Consider the following 23,554-nt stretch of genomic DNA (forward strand, 5'->3'; position numbering starts at 1 on the left):
CACACTGTCACACATGGGCTGTATCTAAGGGACTGCAGGGAGTACAGTTTGGCTGGACCAAGGAGTGAGGACGCCGGTGAGATGATATGGAGAAAGTTAGTTGGAGTCAGATTATTAAAGGCCTTGAATGCCAAGCTAAAGAATTTAGATTTTCTCTTTGACCTGGGAATCCTGCATTTTGGCTATAATGTTCCTAGGACTTTTCATTTGGGAGTTTCTTTCAGGAAGTGACTGGTGGATTCTTTCTATTTCCATGATGCCCTCTGATTCTAAGAGTCGGGCAGTTTTCTTTTATGACTTTTCAGAACATCATACCTAGGGTCTTCTTTTGGACCATTGATTCTGACTTGGTCCCTATCAATCCGCTGGCCAAGTGGGGGAATCACTCTGAACTACAGCGTTAGTTTCACACCTACTGACTTCCTTTTGGTCTAGGATTTCTGCCCTAATTTCTCTGCAGGCTGGGCTATGGTTAGAACCTCTCTCCTTTCTCCACCTCCCTTCCTCTCTGTCTTAGTCTTTTTTCCCCTGCTTTCCTGCTCTGTGCCTGGATTCTGGGCACACCACTGCCCAGGCAGCTACTGGCTTATGAACTTCTCAGGGCCTCTCTCCCCGGGGATGCCACCCTCAGTCTGCTCTCAGGTTAAGTCTATCCTAGATTTATGGTCCTGCAATGGGCAGTGGGTCACAAAGCTGCAGGGTCCCAGGATGGCTCTAATAATAGGCAGAGGGGAGCCGTGTTGTTGTTTAGGAGACTTGAGCCTGTTTGGAAACAAAGGAGGAGAAACCAGAGGAAAGGGAGAGAGTTAAAAAGCAAGAGGTAAAGGGGGATTCAGGCCAATAGGTGCTGAAGCTAGCAGTCATTGCCTGCAGAAGACAGAGGTAGAAGACTAGGCTGGAAACCAGCTTCTCCAGGGGACCAGTGTTCGTGTCGTGTTCACATGCACTGAAGAGAATAGACAGAGCCTTTTTTTTCCTACAAAGGTGTGTGTGTGTGTGTGTGTGTGTGTGTGTGTGTGTGTGTGTGTGTGTGTGTGTGTGTGGGGGGGATGGGGAGGAGTAGTACACTCTCCTGACTCAGTTTCTGCTAAAGAAGGCACATAAAATGTTTGGAGAACGGTATTCATCACCATCGCTATAAAACCCACCAATAGCTCCCAAGAAAGGAGAAATTCCCCCCAATCTCAATCTCTCTTTTCCCCTTATTTCCCATACTCCCTCTCTCCTTTCTTTCTCCCTCCCTCCTTTCTCATTTTCCCTCCTTCCCTCTTTTTTCCTTCTTTCCATACTTCTATTCCCCTCCCTCTTCTTCTTTTCTCCATCTCTTTCTAACCCAATCTTTCTCCTCGCCTGTCTTCCCCTCCCCATCTTGTCTTTCTCTTCTTTTTGAATTTTCCCCTCAGATATGGATTCTGTCTGAGTTGTTTTATGGAAAAGCTCAGCCAAGGGGGACTTCTAGCAAAGGATTAAGAATTGATTTGAAGGGACCCATACAGGCAATTCGTTGTTATCAATGATTGAAACCAGCTTGCACGTATTCAGGTCATCCCAGACTTGAGAATGAATCAACAGAACCAGGTTTGCAGAGAGTGTGTTTAATGGAATGCTTGAAATAGTCACAGATAATCCCACAACTCCCCCAACAAAGACAGGTAAACCCCTCCATTCCAGAGCCAGCTTCTTTCACTCAATCTGGAAGGTTCCTCTGACTAAACTGCCCTGTTCTAGGTGAGGCAGGGTGTGATCCATGTTACTCCTGGGGGATACAAGTTAGAGGGAGGATTAAAGCTAGGAAAGGGGGGGGAACCTTCCTTTCTCTTACCTCCATGGCAGACCAAGTGAGGAATCACAGAAAGTCTTACATTACAGTGTCACTAATAGCAGGGGTGACTGAGATGTCAGACAGAGAAAGGGGTGGTGGACTAGAAGGGAAAGGGGTTAGGAGAAAGTTATGGGAAGAAGCTATTCAGAGCAAGCCTAACCCATTAGTACAGCTGCTGAGTGTCACAACCCAGAACCTCCACCCTCAAAGCAATATGGTTGACCCAGCTCCAGGGATGAATCCTCAGGAGTCTGGCAAACAGTGGAGGCTCCACAGGGTTCACCACAGGGCTGGAATGATCCTGATTCCCCTTGAAGATCTGAAAAAAAAAAAAAAGAGGTGTTTTGTGACTCAGGGAAAAGCAGAGGAAGCATCATCTAAGCACTTGACTTTGGCCAAGTAGAGAAAGGACAGATCCCAAAGGGGATACTAAGGAAGAGGCAACTGAAAGGGATGGGTCATATAACCCTGGGTCACAAAGTGTGTCTCACTTCCCTTCTGTGGCAAAGGAGCAGGGGGGCTGTGATGGATGGCCCTGCAGGTCCCCCGGCAACTCGACAGGCTCAGATCCTTCAGGGATCTGAGGGTCCACTCAACAAGAGGGAGGCTTTGTGCAGGAAGGATCCCTGGCAGAGAAGCAGGACCAAACCCCAAGAGAGCCTCAGCTTTGCCTCAACCAGAAATGGGCTGGGGAACTGGAGCCTCACCTTCTTCAGCTCAGGATCCAGCCATTCCTGCCTAGTCCCTTTCTAGGAACTCTCCCCACTGCCTCCCAGGTATTTCCAATTTTGAACACAGAAGGGCCTTAGGGCTGGGTTTCATCACTTTTCTTTTGTTTGGTGAGTCCTGGATCCCAGGGGGTGGGGAAGCCTGTGATGTTTTTCTCAGAATAGTGTTTTTAAAGGCATAAAGTAGGATTCCAAGATAAACCAAGTCTACTGAAATAGTTTTATCAAAATGTTTTTAAAACTGCAACAACTCAAGGTCATACAGCCCAAGTTAAGAGCCCCTCCCTGCCTTGCATCTTGCTTTCCGTACCTGTTCCCCTACCAGAGCTTGTAAGTGGTGATGGGACAGACTGGTCCAGCCCTTCCCTGGCACCGTGGTCCACTCCCTTTCCCTTGCCAAAGACTGGCAAGGTGTCTCCCATGACTTTAACTAGTACCTTTGGAAGTGAAAGGCAACACAGGGTACTTATGGGAAGCAGAGGTTTTTCTGGGTTCAAATCCTCTCTCTGGCACTCACTATATGCGTGACCTTGGAAAAGTCACTATATCTGCTAAGTTTCTTTTTCCTCATGAGTAAAATCAATGAGTGAGAAAGTATTAAGTGCCTACTATGTGTGAAGCACTGGAGATATATACAGAAAAGCAAGACAGTCCCTCCTCTCAAGTAGCTAATGGTCTAACAGGGAAAACAGGTTTCAGTTGCAGGTAAGATGGAAAGACCCTACAGTCCTGAGGGTGAGTTGGCCAAACATATAGTGACGCACATTCCTCATTGTCATTTTCACCAATAAAACCATATCTGTTTTTCTCAGTGAGCCATTTAATGGTGCCAAGGACTTTGGTGATGAGGACTTCCTTTCTTGTTTACTCAGAAGGTATGAGCGCAACGCTTGCAGAATCAGTTACTGGACTGAATCTCCATTAGGGAAGTGTGGTTGCTCATCCCAGATGACGGCTGTAGAGGCTGGTCTGGAAGCAGGCCTTGGGATCTGTGAGATTTGGGCGAGATGGCAGGCCCTTTCTCCACAGAAGCTGCTCCTCTAGACAGATGGCTTGAGGGCCTGGGCTTAGAAGCAAGGTTGGTGGTTTTAGGGGCAGGGGGAACCACTATTGCCAAGACTCTTGAACTCCAAAGTTCTAAGGTGTCTCCACTGGAGTCTGAAAGGAGGTGGTGGCTGAGGTGGTTGGTGTACTGCAACATTCTATGCCTCTCTCTTCAGCTTCTTGCCCCATGTGTGGCAGTTGGTGGGGGTGTTGCTTGTGGGAACCTTAGTGAAGTGGCCATGCTTTCCCTAAAGGGCCTTTCTCATTCAGGGCTAGAGAACTAAAGGGCTCCAGAGGAGGAAAGTAAAGCCTCAGACAAGTTAAGTGACTTACCCAAGGCCATACAGTATCAGCAATCGGCCTTCTGACTCCAAATCTAAGCCTCTAGTTGTTATTGTTACATCCCAAATTCACATATCCAATCCTCCTTTTTCTCCTGAGCCACAGGTTGGCATCTCCTACTGACAACAAAGGCTGTCCTGACAGTATCTCCCACTCATCTAAGTTTATTAATCATGTTTAACCTCCACACCTGTCCCTCTTCCCTCTGGTACTGTCCAGGCTAAGACACTGTGCCAGGCACTGAAGATAGAAAGAAAAGCAAAAACAGGGGTTCTGTCCTCAAGGAGCTCATGATCTAATGGGGGAGACAACAAGCCAATAGCTATGAATATACAAGATCCATGGAGTATAAATGAGAGGGGGTGTGTGTGTTCGTCCTTCATGGCCAAAGAAAATCATGCCATCAGAGAAATGACATAACTTGCACTTGACTTTGTTTTGAGTGAGGGAGGGCTGTGCAGGTCACCAGCTTTACTTCTCCTCTAGAGCCATCTGGATCCAGTGACCAGATATTCATCAGGATGACTGGAGATGACCCAGGATGAGGCAAGTTAAGTGACTTGCCCAAGGTCACACAGCTAGTGAGTGTCAAGTGTCTGAGGTGAGATTTGAACTCAGGTCTTCCTGACTCCTGCACTGGTGCTCTATCCACTGCATCACCTAGCTGCCTAAATGAGAGGGAATCTCTGAGGGAAAGCATTAGCAAGAGGCAGGGTGTGAGAGACTGGTGCTGGAACCAGAAAGGGAGATGTGAAGGAGGCCAGAGAAGCCAGGAGGTTAGGGTAAGAAGGGAGGGCATCCCCAATGCAAAGGTATGGAGTTAGGAAATTGGGGGTTATGTTGAAGAAAGAGCAAGAGCCTTAAGAAAGGCTCTAGGCAAGGAAGTGAATTGTAAGAAGACTGGAAAGGTTGTAGAGGATCTCATTGGATCCTAGAGGTAATAGGGAGTCACTGAAGTTCAGTGATCAGGAAGATGGGGACTACACAGTTTCAAGTGCTGAACCCTGGCTGATCTAGTTATTTTCAAAGTAGGCCTCAAATTGTGACAGTGGGATGTGGTAGTGGAGTCCAAATCCAAACTTAAGGCATTGAACGATAGGTGAAAGGAATCTTCAAAGTAACCCTGTCCAGTCCTCTCAGGTTTCCACACAGAAAGTGAGGCCCAAGAACACACAGGCTGAGATTTGAACCCAGGACCTTTAATTTCAAATCCAATGTTTTCTGACTCCAAACTGCTTCATTAATCAAATGAGCCCAAGAATTCACTGCCCTCAACAATGGATCTTACAACCAGATACAAATGGTACACAGAATGGGAGATAGGGAAAGGAGGGAAGGAGGGGAGGAAGAGAAGAAGGGGAGGGGGACAGTGAAGAGAGAGGGAGATGGGGAAGGAGAGGGAGATGGGGAGGGGGGAAAGGGAACGGGGAGAGGGAGGGAACGGGGAGAGGGAGGAAGAGGGAGGGAAAGAGAGAAGGAAGGAGGGAGAGGGAGGGGGAAAGAGGGAGGAGGGAGAGGGGAAGGGGGAGAGGGAGAGGGAGAGACGGACAGACGGATGGATGGACGGATGGATGGATGGACGGACGGACAGACAGACAGACAGACGGACAGACAGACGACCGACCAACCGACCACTGACTAGGCCAAGTTCAACCAAAATTCCACTGTAGATGAAATTTGTTAGTGGTGTCTTTCCTGACAACTCCCTGAGCTTTCTCCCCCTTCCTGGGCTGGCTCCCATGATTGGGACCTTCTCCTTTCAAACCTGTTTCCTGCCCTGCAAGGTTTTTGGGGAGATCAAATAAGAAAATTCCCAGGAGGCAGTCTTAATCTTAGAGGAGATGCTTGATGAATATTTGTTAACTGGATAAGGAAATTAATGAAGGAGATGAAAAGGAATGAACTGTTCACTCAGGGTAGGCCCATGAGGTAACCCTTCTGGGGAACCTTAAATCACATCACAGAGTTGATCCACCTACCCAGTCTGAGTAGGTCCAACCTCACTAGAGAGGGCAAAAAGCCGTCCTCAATTCAGCCCTTTTCTGGTGTTCACAGTCCATTGATTTAGGGCCCTTTTGGCCATGTTACCTGAGCTCAAGCTCCCTGAGGGCAATCAGCTGTGCCTCCCACCATGCTACCAAATGAGGTACCATCTGTAAAGCATTTAGCACTGTGCCTGCCATACTGCTTAATAAATACATATTCCTTTCTCTCGTGCCCCCGTCCCCAGTGCTCTCTTGGTGCTCAACAGAGACTGGGAATTGAAAGCTATGTGCCCTCCACTGAGTGGTGTGTCACTGCATCACCCTGTCCAAACCAGACTCAGAGGCCTTGCTCCCATTTCTCAAGAGCTCAACATACCTTTACTTCATTATTCTGACGGAAAAAGGTCCAGTGTTTGCCATCTTGGCTGCTGGAAAGCACAAACTCTTTCACGTACATGCTGGTAAGGATGGACTTTACCCCCTGGGTTGTTACTGCAGTGATTTTCATCAGCTTCCAAAAGTCCACCTGCAGCCATTCTCTCTGCCCATTCTCCTGGGAAGAAATGGAATTGTGCTGTCGGCCACCATTCCCCCCTCCCCTGAAACTCAACTTAGCACCTCAAAGGAATCAGCCAAGTGCCTCCATTCCTGGACCTCATTCACACATGCAATTTCCAGAAAGGAACATAGTAAGAGAGGCTTTCAACCAGGGATGCTAAAACAGGTGCCAAAGCACTGGGCACCATCTCCAGAGTTTCAGCCCTCACTGGGCTCAAATTCTGGAGGAGACTTTGTGAGTCCTTGTGACTCTTCTCTACATGGAAGGCCTTTGTGCCAACCTACAAGACATCAGTGCCCACATAATGCTGACCCTTTCCAGTACCTTCTACCACCTCTCCCTACATCCATTCTGGTTTCCTGGGAAACAGGCCTCTTGGCTGTTTCTCAAATAAGACCTTCCATCTCTGACTCACAGCTTTCTCTGGCTGCTCCCCACACCTGGAATACTCTCCTTTCTCATCTCTGCCTCCTGGCTTCCTTAAAGTCCCAGCTACAATCTCACTTTCTACAGGTTACCTTCCCCAATTCCTCTAGTGCCCCCCCCCCCCATTGATTATCTCAAGTTTATTCTATTTATAACTGGCTGTTTGCACTGTAAGCTCCTTGAGAACAAGAGCTGTTTTTTGCCTTTCTTTGTATCCCAAGTGCTTTAACGTAGTGCTTGGTGAATAGTACGTGCCTAATTGTTTATTGACTGACTTCAGTAACTGGCTGACAAGGCTGGACCCAGGAAGGTTTTCACCGGAGGCAAAACCAGGTGAATAGTATTCAGGATGGGGAGGGAGCATGGATTGTGGATAGAGTCACACAGGTAATGAGGAAGGTCGGGAGGGTAAGCAGGCCCACGAGAGAAGCCCTGTAGTAACGGAACCTAGGACATTTGTGTAGGATGGCTGCGGGACAACTGCAGCACATCAATGCAAGCCAGTTGAAGACCTCAGGGTAAAGCAGGGGGATAGAGATCACTTTAAAGTGGAAGCTGCAAGTCCCTCCCCCCAACAATGGTGCCCTGGAGCAACGGGTTTATTTGTTCATGCTAGTCACTGGTCAGCTAGTTAAGAGAGACCTCCAACCACTGTCACTGTCTGTAAGAAAGGCCAGGTTTCCTGAACGCTTTGTGGCAAAGTCTTAATCTTCCCTGACCTTCCACACTGAATACTCTACCTAGGGAGGATATTTCATGCCATCCAGGAAATGTCTTCTTAGGCTACTTACCCGGGGCCTCCAGGCATTGGTTCGGCCTGCAAGGTTAAGTCGAGCATGGGAAGGGGCCCAATTGGCAAACACACTGGCCTTGTGGGATGAAGCTGTGACCTGTGCATCGGAGATGCTTCGATTTTCCATGCCTAATGGTAGGCTACAACCTGGATGGAAGTGGGGAGGGGATGAGGGAATCACCATCAGAAGTGTCAGGCTGGGTCTAGTGCCCAACCACCTCCTCCCCGTGGTTTCAGTTCCACTTCATTTCACCCCTTTCTCTTAGGATGGTGAGCTCAGCCCCTAATTTGAGAACTCCCCCAAAGGCTCTGGTGATGATGGAACTCCTTCTAGTGCAGAGGTGGCTGGAACCTGGTAAACATCCCTGAGGCACGCCATCAACGATTTCCAAGGCCCAGATTACCCATTGGGGGAACTCTGGAGTACTCACTGTCCAGCTCACAGCCAATCAGCTCCATTCGCAGAGTGCTGCGCACGCTAAAGTGGGAGGGCTGGAGACGAATGTATTGGGAGATGATAGGAGGGTCAAACACATTGTCTTTGATCCCAGATGCATCTACGTTCCCAAAGAAGACCTGCAAGGCAGTGTAGTCATGAAGGACCTCCAGGGCAGAGGCTGGAGGACTGAGGAGCAGAGGTGCCCGCCCCAGAGTCTAGCCACGGATTCCCACAGCAACTCCCACACCTGGCTAGCCCAGCTTCTCTTAAAACCATAACGTCGTTAGAAATCTTCCCTCACCACGAACTTAGGGAGTAGAGCCAGAACCTGTCCTTTGCCCATTCCCCATCCCACCCAATCTTATACCCAGTCCTCTCCTCCCCGAGGCAATCATCCTCTCCCCATGCCTCTTCTCGTGCCTGACACACTCATAACCGTGGCTCTTGTGCCCACCCTCCCTACCCTTGTCAACGAGGTGCTGGTGCCAGTTGACCTCGTACAAGGTATCCCTACGATCGTTCCGGAGGTGCACGTCCCCACGGCGCTCGTGCCCGGACCCGACCTCCTCTGCCTACCCTACTTTAGTCCCTGAGGCACTCCTATCCGAAAGGGTTATCTACAAAACACACACCCCTGTGCTACAGGCACTCATCCCCATGACCCCCTGTCTGCTGAGCTCCTGCCCGCCCCGCCAACCCCGCTTACGTGAGGTGCTGGTGCACGTTGAGCTCGTGCTAACTATCCGTATTAACAGCGTCCCCGTGGTGCTCGTCCCTGAGGCGCTCGTGCACGCTGAGCTAGTTCCAGCCATTCCCCACGCGCGTTCTGGAGGTGCACGGTCCCGTGGCGCTCAAATCCGTAGCCGCCCTCCTTCTGTGCCTCCCCTACTCTAGTCCCTGAGACGCTCCTGTCCGAAAGGGTGAGCCACAAAACCCAGCCCCCAAACACACACAGCACCCTCTGCTACAGGTAGTTATCAGGGTACCCTCCTTCCTGCTGAGCCTCCTCCCAGAGGCGCTCGTGCTCGGTGATGTCGTGCTCGCCCTCCCTACCGCCCTGCTGGAGGGGCTCGTCCTCGTGGGGCGCGTCCCCAAGCCGCTCGCGCACGTTCAACCCGTGCCCGTACTCGCCCTCTTTCTCTGTCTTCCACACTCCCGTGCCTGAGGCAGCACTCCTGCCCGCTACAGTGGTCTATTACCACCAAGACCTGTCCCCCTCCCCAAGCAGGCTCCCCTCCATGAGACAATCATCCCCGTGCCCTCTAGCCTGCTGAGCTCCTGGCCGCCCCCCTCCTCCGAGGGGTGCTCCTGCCCAGTGAGCTCGTGCCCCTTTATCTCGTACCCGCCTTCCGTAATCACTTCCCAGAAGCACTCGGTAATGTGATGTTAGCAAACGTGGTTCTGGTGGGCACTCGCCCCCCTTCTCTGCTTACCCCACTCTAGTGCGTGAGGCACTCCTGCCTGAAACAGTCATCTTCATACCACCACCACCTCCCAACCCCCAAAAACCCACATCACACTCTCCTTCAAGAACTCATCCCCGTGTGTTCCTCGTGCCTGCTGAGCTCCTGCCCGCCCCTCCTCCACCCTGAGGTGCTGATGCACTTTGGGCTCGTCTCAGCCATCCCTACCCGCGACCCCGAGGTGCACGTCCCCGAGGCGCTCGTGCACGCTGAGCTAGTTCCAGCCATCCCTACCCGCGTCCTGGAGGTGCATATCCCCGTGGCGCTCATATCCGTACCCGCCCTCCTTCTCTGCTTACCCTACTCTAGTCCCTGAGACGCTCCTGTCCGAAAGGGTGAGCCACAAAACCCAGCCCCCAAACACACACACCACCCTCTGCTACAGGCAGTTATCAGGGTACCCCCCCTTCCTACTGAGCTTCTGCCTGCCTACCCTCCTCCCAGGGGTGCTCGTGCCCGGTGAGCTCGTGCTCGCCCTCACTAATGTCCATCTGGAGGGGCTCGTCACCGAACCGCTCGTGCACGTTCAACCCGTGCTCGTACTCGCCTTCCACATTCTAGTGCCTGAGGCCGCATTCCTGCCCGCTACAGTGGTCTAATACCACCAAGACCCCTTCCCCTCCCCAAGCAGGCTCCCCTCCATGAGACAATCATCCCCGTGCCCTCCAGCCTGCTGAGCTCCGGGCCGCCTCCCCTCCTCCGAAGGGTGCTCCTTACCCGATGAGCTCGTGCCCGTTTATCTCGTACCCGCCTTCCGTACTCACTTCCCAGAAGCACTTGGTAATTTGACGTTCGCAAACGTGGTTCTGGTGGGCACTCGCCCCCCGTCTCTGCTTACTCCACTCTAGTCTGTGAGGCACTCCTGCCTGAAACAGTCATCTCCATACCACCACCATCTCCGCACCCCGAAAAACACACACCACACTCTCCTTGAAGAGCTCATCGCCGCGTTTCTCCTGCCTGCTCCCCACCCCTTCCGTTCGATGCTGGTGTACGTTGAGCTCGTGCCAGCCATCCCTACACGCATCCCCGAGGTGCACATCCCCGTGGCGCTAGTCCCTGAGCCATTCGTGCCAGCTATCCCTACCCGCGTCCTGGAGATGCACATACCAGCCCTCCTCTGCCTACCCTACTCTAGTCCCTTTGGCACTCGTCTGAAAGGGTAGATATACCCTTTGGTAGATATACCAAACCCACATTACCCTCTGTTACGGGCATTCATCCCCCTGCTCTCCTGCATGCTGAGTTACTACCCGCCCCTCCTCCTTCTCTGCTTACCCCACTCTAGACCGTGAGGCACTCCGCCTGAAAGTCATCTCCATCCCACCGCCACCACCCCCCCACCCACAAAAACACACACCACACTTTCCTTCAAGTGCTCCTCCCCGTGTTTCTCCTGCCTGCTTCCCACCCCTTCCATGAGGTGCTTGGTGCACGTTGAGCTCGTGCCAGCCATCCCTACCCGCGTCCTGGAGGTGCATATCCCCGTGGCGCTCATATCCGTAGCCGCCCTCCTTCTCTGCCTACCCTACTCTAGTCCCTGAGACGCTCCTGTCCGAAAGGGTGAGCCACAAAACCCAGCCCCCAAACACACACACCACCCTCTGCTACAGGCAGTTATCAGGGTACCCTCCTTCCTGCTGAGCCTCCTCCCAGAGGCGCTCGTGCTCGGTGATGTCGTGCTCGCCCTCCCTACCGCCCTGCTGGAGGGGCTCGTCCTCGTGGGGCGCGTCCCCAAGCCGCTCGCGCACGTTCAACCCGTGCCCGTACTCGCCCTCTTTCTCTGTCTTCCACACTCCCGTGCCTGAGGCAGCACTCCTGCCCGCTACAGTGGTCTATTACCACCAAGACCTGTCCCCCTCCCCAAGCAGGCTCCCCTCCATGAGACAATCATCCCCGTGCCCTCTAGCCTGCTGAGCTCCTGCTAGCCATCCCTACACGCGTCCCCAAGGTCTACGTCCCCGTGGCCCACGTCCCCTTGGCGCTCGTGCCCGTACCCGCCCTCCTCTGTCTACCCTACTCTAGTCCCTGAGGCACTCCTGCCTGAAACAGTTATATCCATACCCCGCCCTCCCCCCAATACACCACACTCTCCTTTTTGAGCCACTCGTCCAATGCTCTACTGCGGGCCAGCCCTACCGACATCCTGGAGGTGCTTGTGCCTGCTCAGCTCATGCCCGCCTTCCTTAGTGGCTTGTCCCGCTGACCTCGTGCGGGTACCCGCTCTCCAGTCCCTGTGACATTGATGCCTGCAATGCTAGTGCCTTTACCCACCCTCCTCAGCCCCTCCTACTCTCGTCCCCATGACACTCACGCCTGCTAAGTTCGTGCCCATACCCGCCCTCCTTTGCCCTTCCTCCTGTGGTGCTCGTGCCCGCAGGGCTCTTGCCACAGCCAACCTCTCCCACTCTCTTTTCTGCACTCTTCGTGCTCTCATCCCCTTGGTAGTGCTCGTTTCTCCTGCACATACATCCCCCTGCTCACCCTCCCTGTTTTTCCTGCTCTCCTCCACTTGTCGGCTCTAATTCCCAGATCACCAGGATCCTCCCATCCCCACAGTTCTCTTTACCATGGTAATGTCTTGTAAACCTCACAACAGAGTTGGCATGGAGTTGGGGCCTCAGGTTGTTCTCTCTCTTTGTCTCTCTCTCTCTCTTTTTGTCTCTCTCTCTCTCTCTCTCTCTCATTTTTCCATTATCTTCCTATCTGACTCCCCCACCCCACCCCCCACACTACACCACACCGTGGTGGCCTGGACCCATTCAACAGGTGGGTGTAGCATCACATCTGAAAGAAAGGCCAGGTGCATCCTCCTCCCATGGGTGGAGAAGAGTATGCAGTCAGGCAATCTCAGCACCTCTAAGGCTCAATCTGGAGCATCTATGTTCACATTCAGCCCCATCCTTTGAGTTTTGACATATATTTGGGTTCTCTACTACTACAATCGAACCCTCTGGAGTACAGCGACGCACGTGCGTGCATGCCCGTGCACGGGCGCGCGCACACACACACACACACACACACACACACACACACACAACTGCAGGTTGCTTCCCCTGAGGCAGGGGTGGGCAACCTCCAGTTTCCAAGGCCACATGTGACTCTCTTACATCCTCAAGAGCTGTCCTTCGACTGAATCCAAACTTCACAGAACAAATCCCTTTAATAAAAGGATTTGTTCTGTAAAACTTGGACTCAGTCAAAAGGCTGCACTCAAGGACCTAGAAGGCCACATGTGGCCTGGAGGCAGAAGGTTCCCCACTCCTACCCAAAGGGATTCCAACACACAAAGGCAGGGCCAAAGGACACAGGGCTCACCTAGGAAGTAGAGAGTAATCCTTGGCCCCACACTGAGCTGCCTGTATGCACAATCCTTCTTAGACCTCTGCTCCTGCCTCCTGCCCTACCCATATAGAAGATATAATATATGAGCCAAGGACAGAAGAGCATCAGCCACATTTTCATAGGTTTCTTGCTAGATATTATAAGTTGCTGAAGTCATCTGTCTTCCATGCCTAATCCCTCCCACAGGGTGATGGGATCATCTAGATGGAGGTTCTGTACTCGACTGTCACCTTGTCACCACCTGTAAAAGGCCACAGCCTAGCTGTAGAAACACGTCATTTGCAGACATTTAGAAGGGCACTTTAGTCCATTCCTAGTCAACTAAAAAAAAAAAAAAACCCTGAAAGAGGGTTTACTGTAACAGCCAATGGGTACTCATAGTATTGAGCATACGTAATAGGTCTGGGACCTGGTGCCCACTTGACAGTCACTGAACTTAGCTGAAGTCAGAGCTATGGTTTGAAATTTCTTCCTAGAATCCCTTGTCTTAGTTGGAGAGGATCTCAGAGAGCAGACCTGACCACGAATCTCCTTCCAAACATCCCCCACCTGAGGTTGTCCAGTGTCCCCCTGAAGGTGCAATTAAAGGAGAGCCCATTACAATTGGGGATCACTCCATTGCCAGGAAGTTTTTCCCTTACCTCAATCCCCTATCTGCTTCTTTACAACTGTTCACTCATGACCCCAAATGATACACTTTGGAGTCAGGAAGTTTTTCCCTTACCTCAATCCTCTATCTGCTTCTTTACAACTGTTCACTCATGACCCCAAATGATACACTTTGGAGTCAGACAAGTAGCATGCCTAATCCCACTTCCACGTGAAAGAATTGTAGAGTTGGGTCTTCAAAGCCATCTTAGCCAATGCTCACATTCTGCAGAGGTGGCAGAAACAGGCCCAAAGGGAGCTCATAGCTAGTTGAGTGGCAAAGTGGGCTTTCCAGATCAGGTGTCTGGCCTGGAGATGATGACAACATGCTCTGGGCATGAAAGTTTTTCAGTCATTTCAGTCATGTCTAACTCTGACCCCATTTTGGAGTTTTCTTGGCAAAGATACTGAAGTGGTTTGTCATTTCCTTCTCCACCCCACTTTACTGATGAGGAAACGGAGGCGAACAGGGTTAAGTGACTTGCCCAAGGTCACATAGCTAGTAAGCATCTGAGGCCAGATTGGAACTCAGGAAGAGGAATTCCCCGACTTCAGGCCCGGCACTCTATCCACTATGATTCCACCTCGCTGTCGCAGAGTTGGGAAGACCTGAGTTCTGTCTCAGATACTGTGTGACCCTGGGCAAGTCAGTGAACCATTCTCTGCCTCAGTTTCTTCTTCTGTGTAAATGAGGAGGTCAGTCTTGATGGCTTCTAAAGTCCCTTCTAGCTCTAAAATCCATAATCCTATGACGTGGCTAGTAGTGACTAGGAGGGGAAAAATCCACAAAATAAAGGAGAGGGAGCTTTCCACCCGGCCACAAATATGCCCCCAGTCCCCTCATGATGGATGGCTGGGTGGTTGCTTTGGGAGGGAGTGGAGAGAGTGCTGGGCCTGGAGTCAGATAGGGAGTTCTGATCTACCTTCAAACACTTCCTGGCTGCCTGGCCTGGCCAAGCCCCTGAGACTCTATCTGCCTTAGTTTCTTCATCTATAATATGAGGGTAATTCCAGCCCCTCCAACCCAGAGTTGTTGTGAGGATGAGATTCTATGTGTAGAGCACTCTGAAATGCTAGCTGTTTTTACTATTAGTATGAAGGGAGAAATGATTATTAATAGCCAATGGATTGGGGAGATTCAGATTTATCCTCATCTCTGAAGGTTTAGCTAACCTGCTCCTCTATCCAGATCCCACCCAGATGGGGCAGCCATGGTGCTCTGCTCAGGTTTGGGTGAGGAGATCATGAAGACACCTAAGGAAGGGAGCAGAGAGCTACAGACAAGCTTCAAGATCAAATCTCCAGCAGTGTTCAGAGGTGGGTGTTAGGTAAGTTTGTAAGCAGAGTAGGATGTTAGGGGAGAGTTCTTTAATAGGAGCTGGTATGCTATGTCCACCTGCAGAGCCCAAAGGGACTTTAAAGATCGTCCAGTCCAGTCCCTTCCTTTTACAGAAAGGGAGACTGAGGCCCAGAAAGGGGAAGAGATTGATCCATGGTCATGCAGCTGGCAAGTGTCAGTATCAGGACTGGACCAAAGAAAGGCCCTGGACTAGAACCAGTATGTCCATGTCACCACTCCTTGATACTGCTTCAGATGGATGCCCCAGGACATGACACTGCATACCAGTGTATGTGGGAGGTGATTAATAAATGTTTGTCAACTGACTGCTTACTGCCTCCAATTATAAAATAATAGAAGCAAATATTGCAACACAATTTCATTTGCCCCTCACAACTCTGGAAGGTTGACGTTCCCTTTTTTTAATCTGTAAAATTCAGCTAATGGTCCCCTGCCCTCAAGGAGCTCCCAGTCCGCAGGCGGAGATGGCAAGGAAATAGCTCTGTCTGAACAAGCTACATGCAGAGGGAAGGTTCTTCATTCCCAACTTCTTTGGCTTCCTTTGGGGGTAGAATTCCCTTCCCTCTGTTGGTTATTGGACCTTGGTCAAGTCCTTTCCCCTTGCTAGATCTCAGTTATCTCTAAATTGAGGGTGTTGGATCAGATGACCTCGAGGCATATTTCCACCTCCCATCATCTAGTTGACTGACTGACTCTATATTCCTATATACAAAATAATCCTAAAGTGATGGGGGGAGGGCGGGGTTGGATCCAACAAGGCCTCTAACAGAGGCTAGTGGAGCTGAGCCCTTAAGGGAGCTAGAGGTTCCTCATGGTGGAGGTGAGAAAGGAGGATATTCCAAGCATGGAGGAGGGGAACAGATTGCACGAAGGAATAGAGAGGGGGATGGAAGACTGTGAATGATGGGGGAAATACGTTTCGTGGGCTAGAATGCTGAATGCGTAAGGAGGAGCTTGGAAAGGTCAGTTGGAGCCAGGTTGGGAAAGGCTTTAGAGGCCAACCAGGAGTGGATAGTTGCTCATAAAAGCAAAGGGAGGTTGGTAGGGTCAGGGGTGGGATGGGGTGACATGGTTAGACCTACACTTTAGGGAGAGCACTTTGGTGGTTGAATGGACGAGGGACTGGAGTGGGGAGAGATTGAGGCAGGTAGACCCCTTTCCCCCCAAGCAGGCTGTTTCAGTAGTCCAGGTGGGAAATGATGAGGGCCTGTAATAGGGGGGTTGCAGTGTATCACAGAGATGTTGAGGAAGTCTGTTTTAAAGGATTTGATAATCGATTGGCTAGTGGGGATAGAATGAGAGAGAAGAGGCAAGGATGACACCAAGGTTTTAGTCTAGATCACTGGCAAGATGATGGAATACTCGGTAATAAGAAATTTAGGGAGATGGAGTGGGTTTATGGGAAAGATATTAATGAGTTCAGCTTTGGGTATGTTGAATGGGAGATGCCAACAGGAGATAGAGGTGAAGGTGCCCACTCGGCAGCTAGGGATGCAGAACTGGAGCTAGTCACCATAAGATCCCTCTCAACAGTAGTTTCTTCTTTCATGTGTGTCTCCCCATTCCTACAGTACAGGAGGGGAGTCTGTCTTTGGGATTTCTGCCTTGGGATTTTACCGGTTTTACCCATGCTTTGAGACAGCTCTCTTTTTGTGAGGTGTGTCTACTCACCATCATGGTCCCAGTAGAGTTTCCTCTGTAATCCTTCCATGTTTGTCCATCAAGACTGTGCCTGATGGTGAACTGAGAGATGTAGAGGCTGGAGAACTTCTGTCGGGCTCCTTGGGTCTTGATACCATGGATAATCATTGGCTTCAACAGGTCAACCTGCCAATTAAGCCAGAATCTCATTTTACTCTGTCCCTTGAACACTTGGAATAATTTGGGGGAAACTCAATTCAATAAGCATTTATTTATTAAGCTCCTTCCACGTGCAAGTCCCGATAACAGGGAAGGCAGATGGACAGCCAGAGTGCTCCACAGGTACCTTGAATGTCAGGATAATGTGAGAAAGGCTGATAGCAGCCCCTTCATGGCTATCTCACTGAAGGACATGGAGATGAGTCGCACAGAATGGGCTAGTGTGGATGGGTGACAATCTCTAGCACTGGAGAGAACTCAAGAAGGAATGAGATCACACAGTGCCATTGTACCATTGGAGTATGGCCTAGGCCCTCTGCCAGGCACTGGAAGACATAAAGACAAACAAAAAATACTCCTGAACTCAAGGCACTCACATTCTACTTAAGGGGTACAGTGTTGGCATAGAAATCAACACAATTGACTTTAAAGAGCCAGAGTACCCTAAGAACTAGGTAAGATCAGAAATGTAAAGGGCGAGAAGCAGTATTGCACATAGATGCTCAAATGTGGGGAAAGCAGGGGTGCCTTTCCCAAAGTCAGAGGCTCCTCCCCACAGACCATCACTTACATCCCTGCTCACCATCTGAGGGTCACACATACACATATGCACATGCACACGCACACTCACACACTCACATGCACACACACACAGACACACACAAACCCCACTGCACCCTCCTTACCTTGGACACCAATCTCATTATTGTCTCAAGCCCTCCTCCCCACTAGTATCTCTCCAGGGACTCTCAATGCCACTCATCCTCCCAAGCAGCCAGTCTCCAATCAAGTAAGCACTAGGACTCTCCCTTCCCCAGAACCAATCCCCAAATCCTGCCAATTATGCCTTCCAAATATTTCTTGTATTAGTATCTTCCTTTACCTTCCACCTCCAGCCATTCTAAGTATCTGAAGGACCTCATCACTTTTTCCATTCTATTCAAAGTGCACAGGCTCTTGGACAAAACACAGAGTTGAGATAGGAGTGGGGATCAGCAGTGACCCCAGGCTCAGGTATCTGACCTGGCTTCACCATGGAGGGAGCTTTCATCTGCTTGTGTTATGGGATGAGGCCTGGCAAGCCTTTCCCAATCCTACTTCACATCATTCAACCAGGGCCATAGACGAGCTAGAGGTAGAAATATCCCTTGAGGACATCTGATCCAACACCCTCAATTTAGAGATGAGATAACTGAGATCTAGCAAGGGGAAAGGACATGGTCAAGGTCCAAGCATTCAACATTTTGATCCGTCAATCAAAAAAGGTCTTGAGAAAGCCTTGAATGCCAGGCAAAGGAGTTTGAATAGAGCCCCATAGTCAACAGTGATGGAATACTGTCTCTGATGCTCTGGCTCTAAGCCGTGATGAACTTTGGGACTTTAAGCTGGATGAAAAAGCATGTCTGGGCAGCCCTGGGCAGTTCCCCTCTCCACATCCCCACCATTTTCCAGGGAATGACTCTTGCCTTGTGATACCAAGTCACAAAATAGGTACGAGAACCTGACTTTAGAAATGAAAATGTTCTTCTCATTTGAGGCCAAATTGACCAGTTGGTAACTGGCCAGTCAACCCCCTGAAGAGCCATATAGAGACAATCCTCAAACTACAGGAGCTATAAGGCTGTGCCAGCTTTGCCCCCAGGGGTATTCGGTCAGTACTCTCCAGGCTAAGGTCTCACTCAAGTAACCCTATATTCATCTACTCCCTCTTCAGAGATAGTTCAACAGACGTCTACCAGCTCAGGCTGGATTTTGCCCATGCTGTCCCAGGCCCACTGTGGAGTGTTCTGCCACCACTGGCTCCTTCACCTTGGATGGTGCTTTCCAGGAAAACTAGAGTTTCAACCTTCACTTTTGATCTGTGCTCATCCCCTAAGCTACCATGGCAACAGTGAATGACTCCTTGGGGCAGTTCAAGGTTCAAGCATCCCTGAGAGCAGCCATGGGGTGAGCAGATAACTATAGAGCCTCAAGGAAATCCAGAATCACTGAATGAATTGATTCTCAAAGAAAGTAGTAGCATGGTCAATAAGCATTTCTGTAATGCCTACTATGTGCCAGGCCCTGTGCTAAGTGCTTTACCAATATGACCTCATTTGGTCAAAGAAGCTGGTGACCTGAGCCTAATTCTGAGCCCTGCCCCATCGTCCAGAGGGTGAGCCCAGGGGCTTACCAAATGTCATGGCTCCTAGATGTGGACTTCTGTGGATTTACCTGGTGTTTTACTGTAAGAGCCCGCTGATTTGTCTTGATGGCCTCTCCAACTCAGCCTCCAACCAGTATCCCAATATACAGTTCTAATCATGTCATTGCACTGCTCAAGGACTTTCAGGGGATCCCTACTCCCCTTAGGAAGATCTTTCATGACCACTCCCCTGCACAAACTGAACATTTCCTGCCAAGTTTTACCCCTATGGTCCAAGCCTAGAATGTGCTCCTTCCTTAACTGTGTCTTAGAGAACCCCCCTAGTCTCAGTTTAGGAACCTTATCCTCCTCCTCCATTTTCTCCCTCTTTTCTTCCTCTCTCCTCCTCCATCTCCTAGAGCCCTTCCTTGACACTGTACCCCAAACCCTGCCTCCCATTTGAAGGTGTAATTTCCCATCTTCCTCAAGCTCTCCCTTGATCTGGGTTTGCCCTTCACCCTCATCACATTTCACCTCATATTAGCCTTACGGTGTGTTCCCCAGCCACTAGGACATAACACTTCTAAAGAACAAGGGCAGTGTAGCCACAGCCTGGTGCTTTGCCTAGCAGAGGTGCTTAATGAGTGCTTGTGTCCTGGAATGTGGTGCAGTTCTGGGTTTCTTTCAGGATGATGCCATGTCAGTACAAGGCCTACCTCAATCCAAGGATTGGCATCCTGGGTGCTCCAGGCATTGATGGACCCAGCAGAATTAAGTCTGGCCAGCCTCGGGGCCCACTGGCCTGCATGAAACACAAGGGAAAGAGATTTGAAATATGTCACTTGTTCCCACCTCCCCTCTGTCCCTGACAGTTCTGGTCAGCTCAACTCCAGGGAAGACATGAGAAAATGCTCCCCCTTTCCCTTTTGGTTGGAGACCCTGGGGGTAGAGTGTTGTACACACTGGCAGTCAGTTTTGCTCAACTATCTTGGGGTAGCTTCGTGGGGGGTTATGAGAAAAGGTTCATTGGAGGGGGATCAGTATATGAAAATGACTATGATTTATAAACAAAAGGCATTGATAAAACTCTTAAAAACTAAATCAAAGGAAAGGGTTGGACTAGAGGGAATTAAAGGTGCTCCCAGTCTTCCCTATCTAAAAGTATGATATAAGGTGTGGATGCCAGGTGATATAAGGGCCTGCCTTACCATGGTCTCTGATCAGAGTGAGATGTGTACCTCCAGGAACTGTCACTATCCCAGTTGGAATTTGCTCACAAACAGGCCTGGAAAGTACAGCCCAAGCGTAGAAGGCTGTTGCCAAGCTGGGTCCTTGATGGGGAGTCCCGATTTTTTTGTATGAAGCTTCCCTAGTAAGAAAGCAGCCATTCTCCCTAGTTATGGGGCTGGCTCCTCATCACCCTGGCACATAGCCACCTTGATCCTTTGCAGGAGCCTCTCCCTTTTCTTTTTTGGTCATTAGTGCAGTTTGTTAGTGACTCAGATCAAAAGTTTGGTGGGAAAACTGAAGAAAGGCTTGGGAATCCTTGAGCCATTTCATTATTTCCCATAGACAGGATGTCCTAAAAGTCTTAATACAGTCTTAAATTTATCAGCTTAAAACTGTGCTAAGACTGTATATTGAAAGAGCTAAATATAATTGTTCCATATGCTGAAAATTTGCATTGAGGGCTGCTGGGAATGCTTGTGCACTGAGATGTGCAGAGCAGCAGAGGCGAGCACTGGGAGGCGAGTTCTGGAAGGTGGGCACTGGGAGCTGTGTTCTTTGGTGCTTAGGGAGCCATGGCCAGACAGGTCAGGGTAAGGCTCCAGTCCTGAACTATTGAGAGCTCAGATTAGTGAATCAATGGAATGTCGTGTGGCATGCATATATAACCCACCAGTGGGTATTGGAATATTGGAACATGGCTAGAGGGAAGCTAACAGGCAAACCCGTGAGAGCTAACTGGCACAAAGATGAGAGAAACCACCCAGGCTGACTTACCATATTGTCCAGAAGCTGTGATCTGAGAATCAGCGATCTGGCCAGAGGCCATTCCTAGAGCGTTCTGACATTCTGCAAAGGAACAACAGATAGAGGGAAAAGTGAAAAGACTGTCAGGCTTTGGAAAGGGCTTCAGCCAGCTACTCAGCTACCCTACTGCAAAGCAAGCCCTAGACCACAAGCCCTTCTGGCAGCAAACTTGCCTGGAAAACCTCCTCCAAGTGAAGGTGATGGCCCCTTCTGGAGGATCAGGCCCAAAGCCATCTTCCACATCCTTCAGCAAGTTTCAGAGATCATGGACAATTAGGTCCCAATTCCATCCACAAGTTCTTTCAGGACCCTGGGGACTTAGACTCCCTGAAGGCAGGGAGGTGCTCTCTTAGCTCTTTTCTCTCTTGGGGTTTCCTTACCCATTAACCATTTTACTCCTGTAGCTTTTGCTTTGAGTCCAGAGATCATGTTCTCTGGAACTAAAAGCAGAGTAAGACTTGAGTAGCTCTGTCTTTTCTAGGCCACCAATTCCCATCATTGCATCCCCTGGCCCTTAATTATTGAGCATTTTCTTGATCTTACTGTCCCCAACACTGCTGGAAAACTCCCTCTGGTCTTTCTCCCTCTCAGGACTTTGCTACTACTGACATTATCCCTGTCACTCTTTTGGTCTCATCTCCAGTTACCTGCCCTTGCATTTCCTCATCCACAGAGTTCTTCATACCATGAAGTTAGAGGCTGAGACCTTATCCTAATCAATGATGTGGCCACAGTAGGTTGATTGCTTTTTTCAGTGACTGGGAGACCAGGTTGGAGAGAGACAGCAAATGGCAAAGGCACAGGGAAGGTAGGGCAGCTGTGGGGTTTCACATCACCCTCTAATCTAAAGACAGAATCCAACCATCATGGATTTTAGTTTACCCAGATGCTTAGATGCATTCAGCACATCACGTTGGAAGGTGTGAGCACAGGACTGCCTAGGAGATGACTCAGATATTGGACTCTCATGCTAGATAAGAAACAGAATGACACACCATCTTTCTGGCAGCACACACAGAGGAAATTTGAGATGCTTACCCTACAACAGTGTCACACAGGCAGCACACAGGTGTCATAGCTCATAGCTCCCAAAACATCAGGTAAGGATTAAGAGTCTTCCTTATTGTCACCTCCAGAAATCACTCAGCAACATCTACTCCTTTGAGATTTCCTGCATCCATTCTCACTACCCAGTCCATACCCTTGTTTCTGTGTCCTTCTGGTCTCCTCTTCCTCCTTTGGTATGGGGCTTTGTGCCTGTCACTTTGAACTCCATGCTAGAGGAGTAGGAAAAAGAGTCTTCCCTTCCACCCTGTGCTCACTCTTGAGAACATGGATATATAGGTTGCTATTCTATCCTCTTGCACACTCTGGCCTCCTAATATTCATCAACCTTCTCAGCTGCCGTGGTGTCCATCTCATCTCTCTCATAGTCACCCACCAGTACCTCCATGATGTATGAACTTGAAAGTTTCCATCTCTGATCATGGTCTCTTATCCTTTCATCTTTCCCTCTACCTCACATCTCCAGAATCCATTCTTCATCCTGACTACACCCTTCACTCCTTCCATAGTCCTCCTTATTCATTTGTCATTCTTGCTTTGGCAAAATTGAGCTATTTCCATAGTTTTGATCAGTCATGCAGTTCAACAAAGCACCACTGTCTATCCTTGAGTTTCTTGCTCTCTCTCTTCTCCTTTCACTCTTTATACTCTGCTTAGCCCTGGATCTTCCTTCTTTTCTTGTACTGAACAGAATTTCTAGCTGCTGACGACTGCCAGAAATCACAAAACAGAATCAAGTCATTTCATAGTTAGAAGGGACCTCAGCAGTCATCTAGTCCAATGTGATCATCTAAGGAACCTCAGCCATGCCAAATGTCTTTACTACAAACTCATGTTAGCTAATATCAACTGGGCCCTCATCACTTCCTAGAGATACTTTTATTCCCCCTTGACTCCTCATATCCTACTCTCCCAGCATCTGTTCCAAACCTCCCTCACCTTCCAATCCCCCACATTTTTCTTAGCAGAAGATCTCACATCATATTACCAAGAAAAATGGAGACCATCTGTAGTGAACTCCATCCTTTCCCTTACTCCCCACTTCAAATACAGCTACATTATCCTCTAGCCTCCCTTCCTTTGCTCAAGTCCCTGGAGCAGGTGGCCCTTGTAGCCAAGCCAATCTCATCACTAATGTTTTTGATTCCACTCTTTCCAAAATGCACTTGCTCCCCTGACTGTTTCCTCTTTCTTTCATCTTTAATGCTCCTTTATCTAAGGATTTCTTCCCTGCTACCTTCCAACATGGGCAAATCTTATAACATTTGATCCTTCTGTCCCTTCAAACTACCATCTTATGCCCCTTCTCCCTTTCAGTTAGGCAATGAGCATTTATTAAATACTTACAATGTACAATGTGCTAAGTGCACTCTGCCAAGTATTGAGAATACAAAGAAAGACAAAGATACATTCCTTGTCCTCAAGAAGCTCACATTCTAATGATCAAGAAGATACTATAGACATAAAAGATATATGCAATATAAATGGATCTGAGGGCTGGGGCAGTCAGGAAAGA

At 49.7% G+C, this 23,554-nt stretch overlaps 1 protein-coding gene across 4 annotated transcripts in view; it reads right to left on the reverse strand.

Moving 5' to 3' along the window:
- Positions 1-1,579: 1,579 nt before the first annotated feature.
- Positions 1,580-23,554, reverse strand: part of F8 (coagulation factor VIII) — a 124,678-nt gene continuing 102,703 nt past the window's right edge. The window contains exons 20-26 of one of the 4 annotated variants that reach the window (XM_072626568.1): positions 20,944-21,015; positions 19,656-19,741; positions 16,626-16,781; positions 8,131-8,275; positions 7,698-7,846; positions 6,298-6,474; positions 1,580-2,141 (exon numbers count right to left, since the gene is read on the reverse strand). In XM_072626568.1, coding sequence (XP_072482669.1) covers positions 1,986-2,141; positions 6,298-6,474; positions 7,698-7,846; positions 8,131-8,275; positions 16,626-16,781; positions 19,656-19,741; positions 20,944-21,015 — 941 coding nt within the window. In that variant the 3' untranslated portion in view covers positions 1,580-1,985. Of the gene's footprint in view, positions 2,142-6,297; positions 6,475-7,697; positions 7,847-8,130; positions 8,276-9,835; positions 10,192-10,365; positions 10,468-11,063; positions 11,691-11,740; positions 11,850-16,625; positions 16,782-19,655; positions 19,742-20,943; positions 21,016-23,554 lie in introns of those variants that run through there. The other 3 variants (XM_072626569.1, XM_072626571.1, XM_072626570.1) reach the window with 3 other exon arrangements.

The sequence above is a fragment of the Notamacropus eugenii genome, chromosome X (genome assembly GCF_028372415.1).
Source record: "Notamacropus eugenii isolate mMacEug1 chromosome X, mMacEug1.pri_v2, whole genome shotgun sequence".
In the NCBI taxonomy this organism is placed as follows: Eukaryota; Metazoa; Chordata; class Mammalia; order Diprotodontia; family Macropodidae; genus Notamacropus; species Notamacropus eugenii.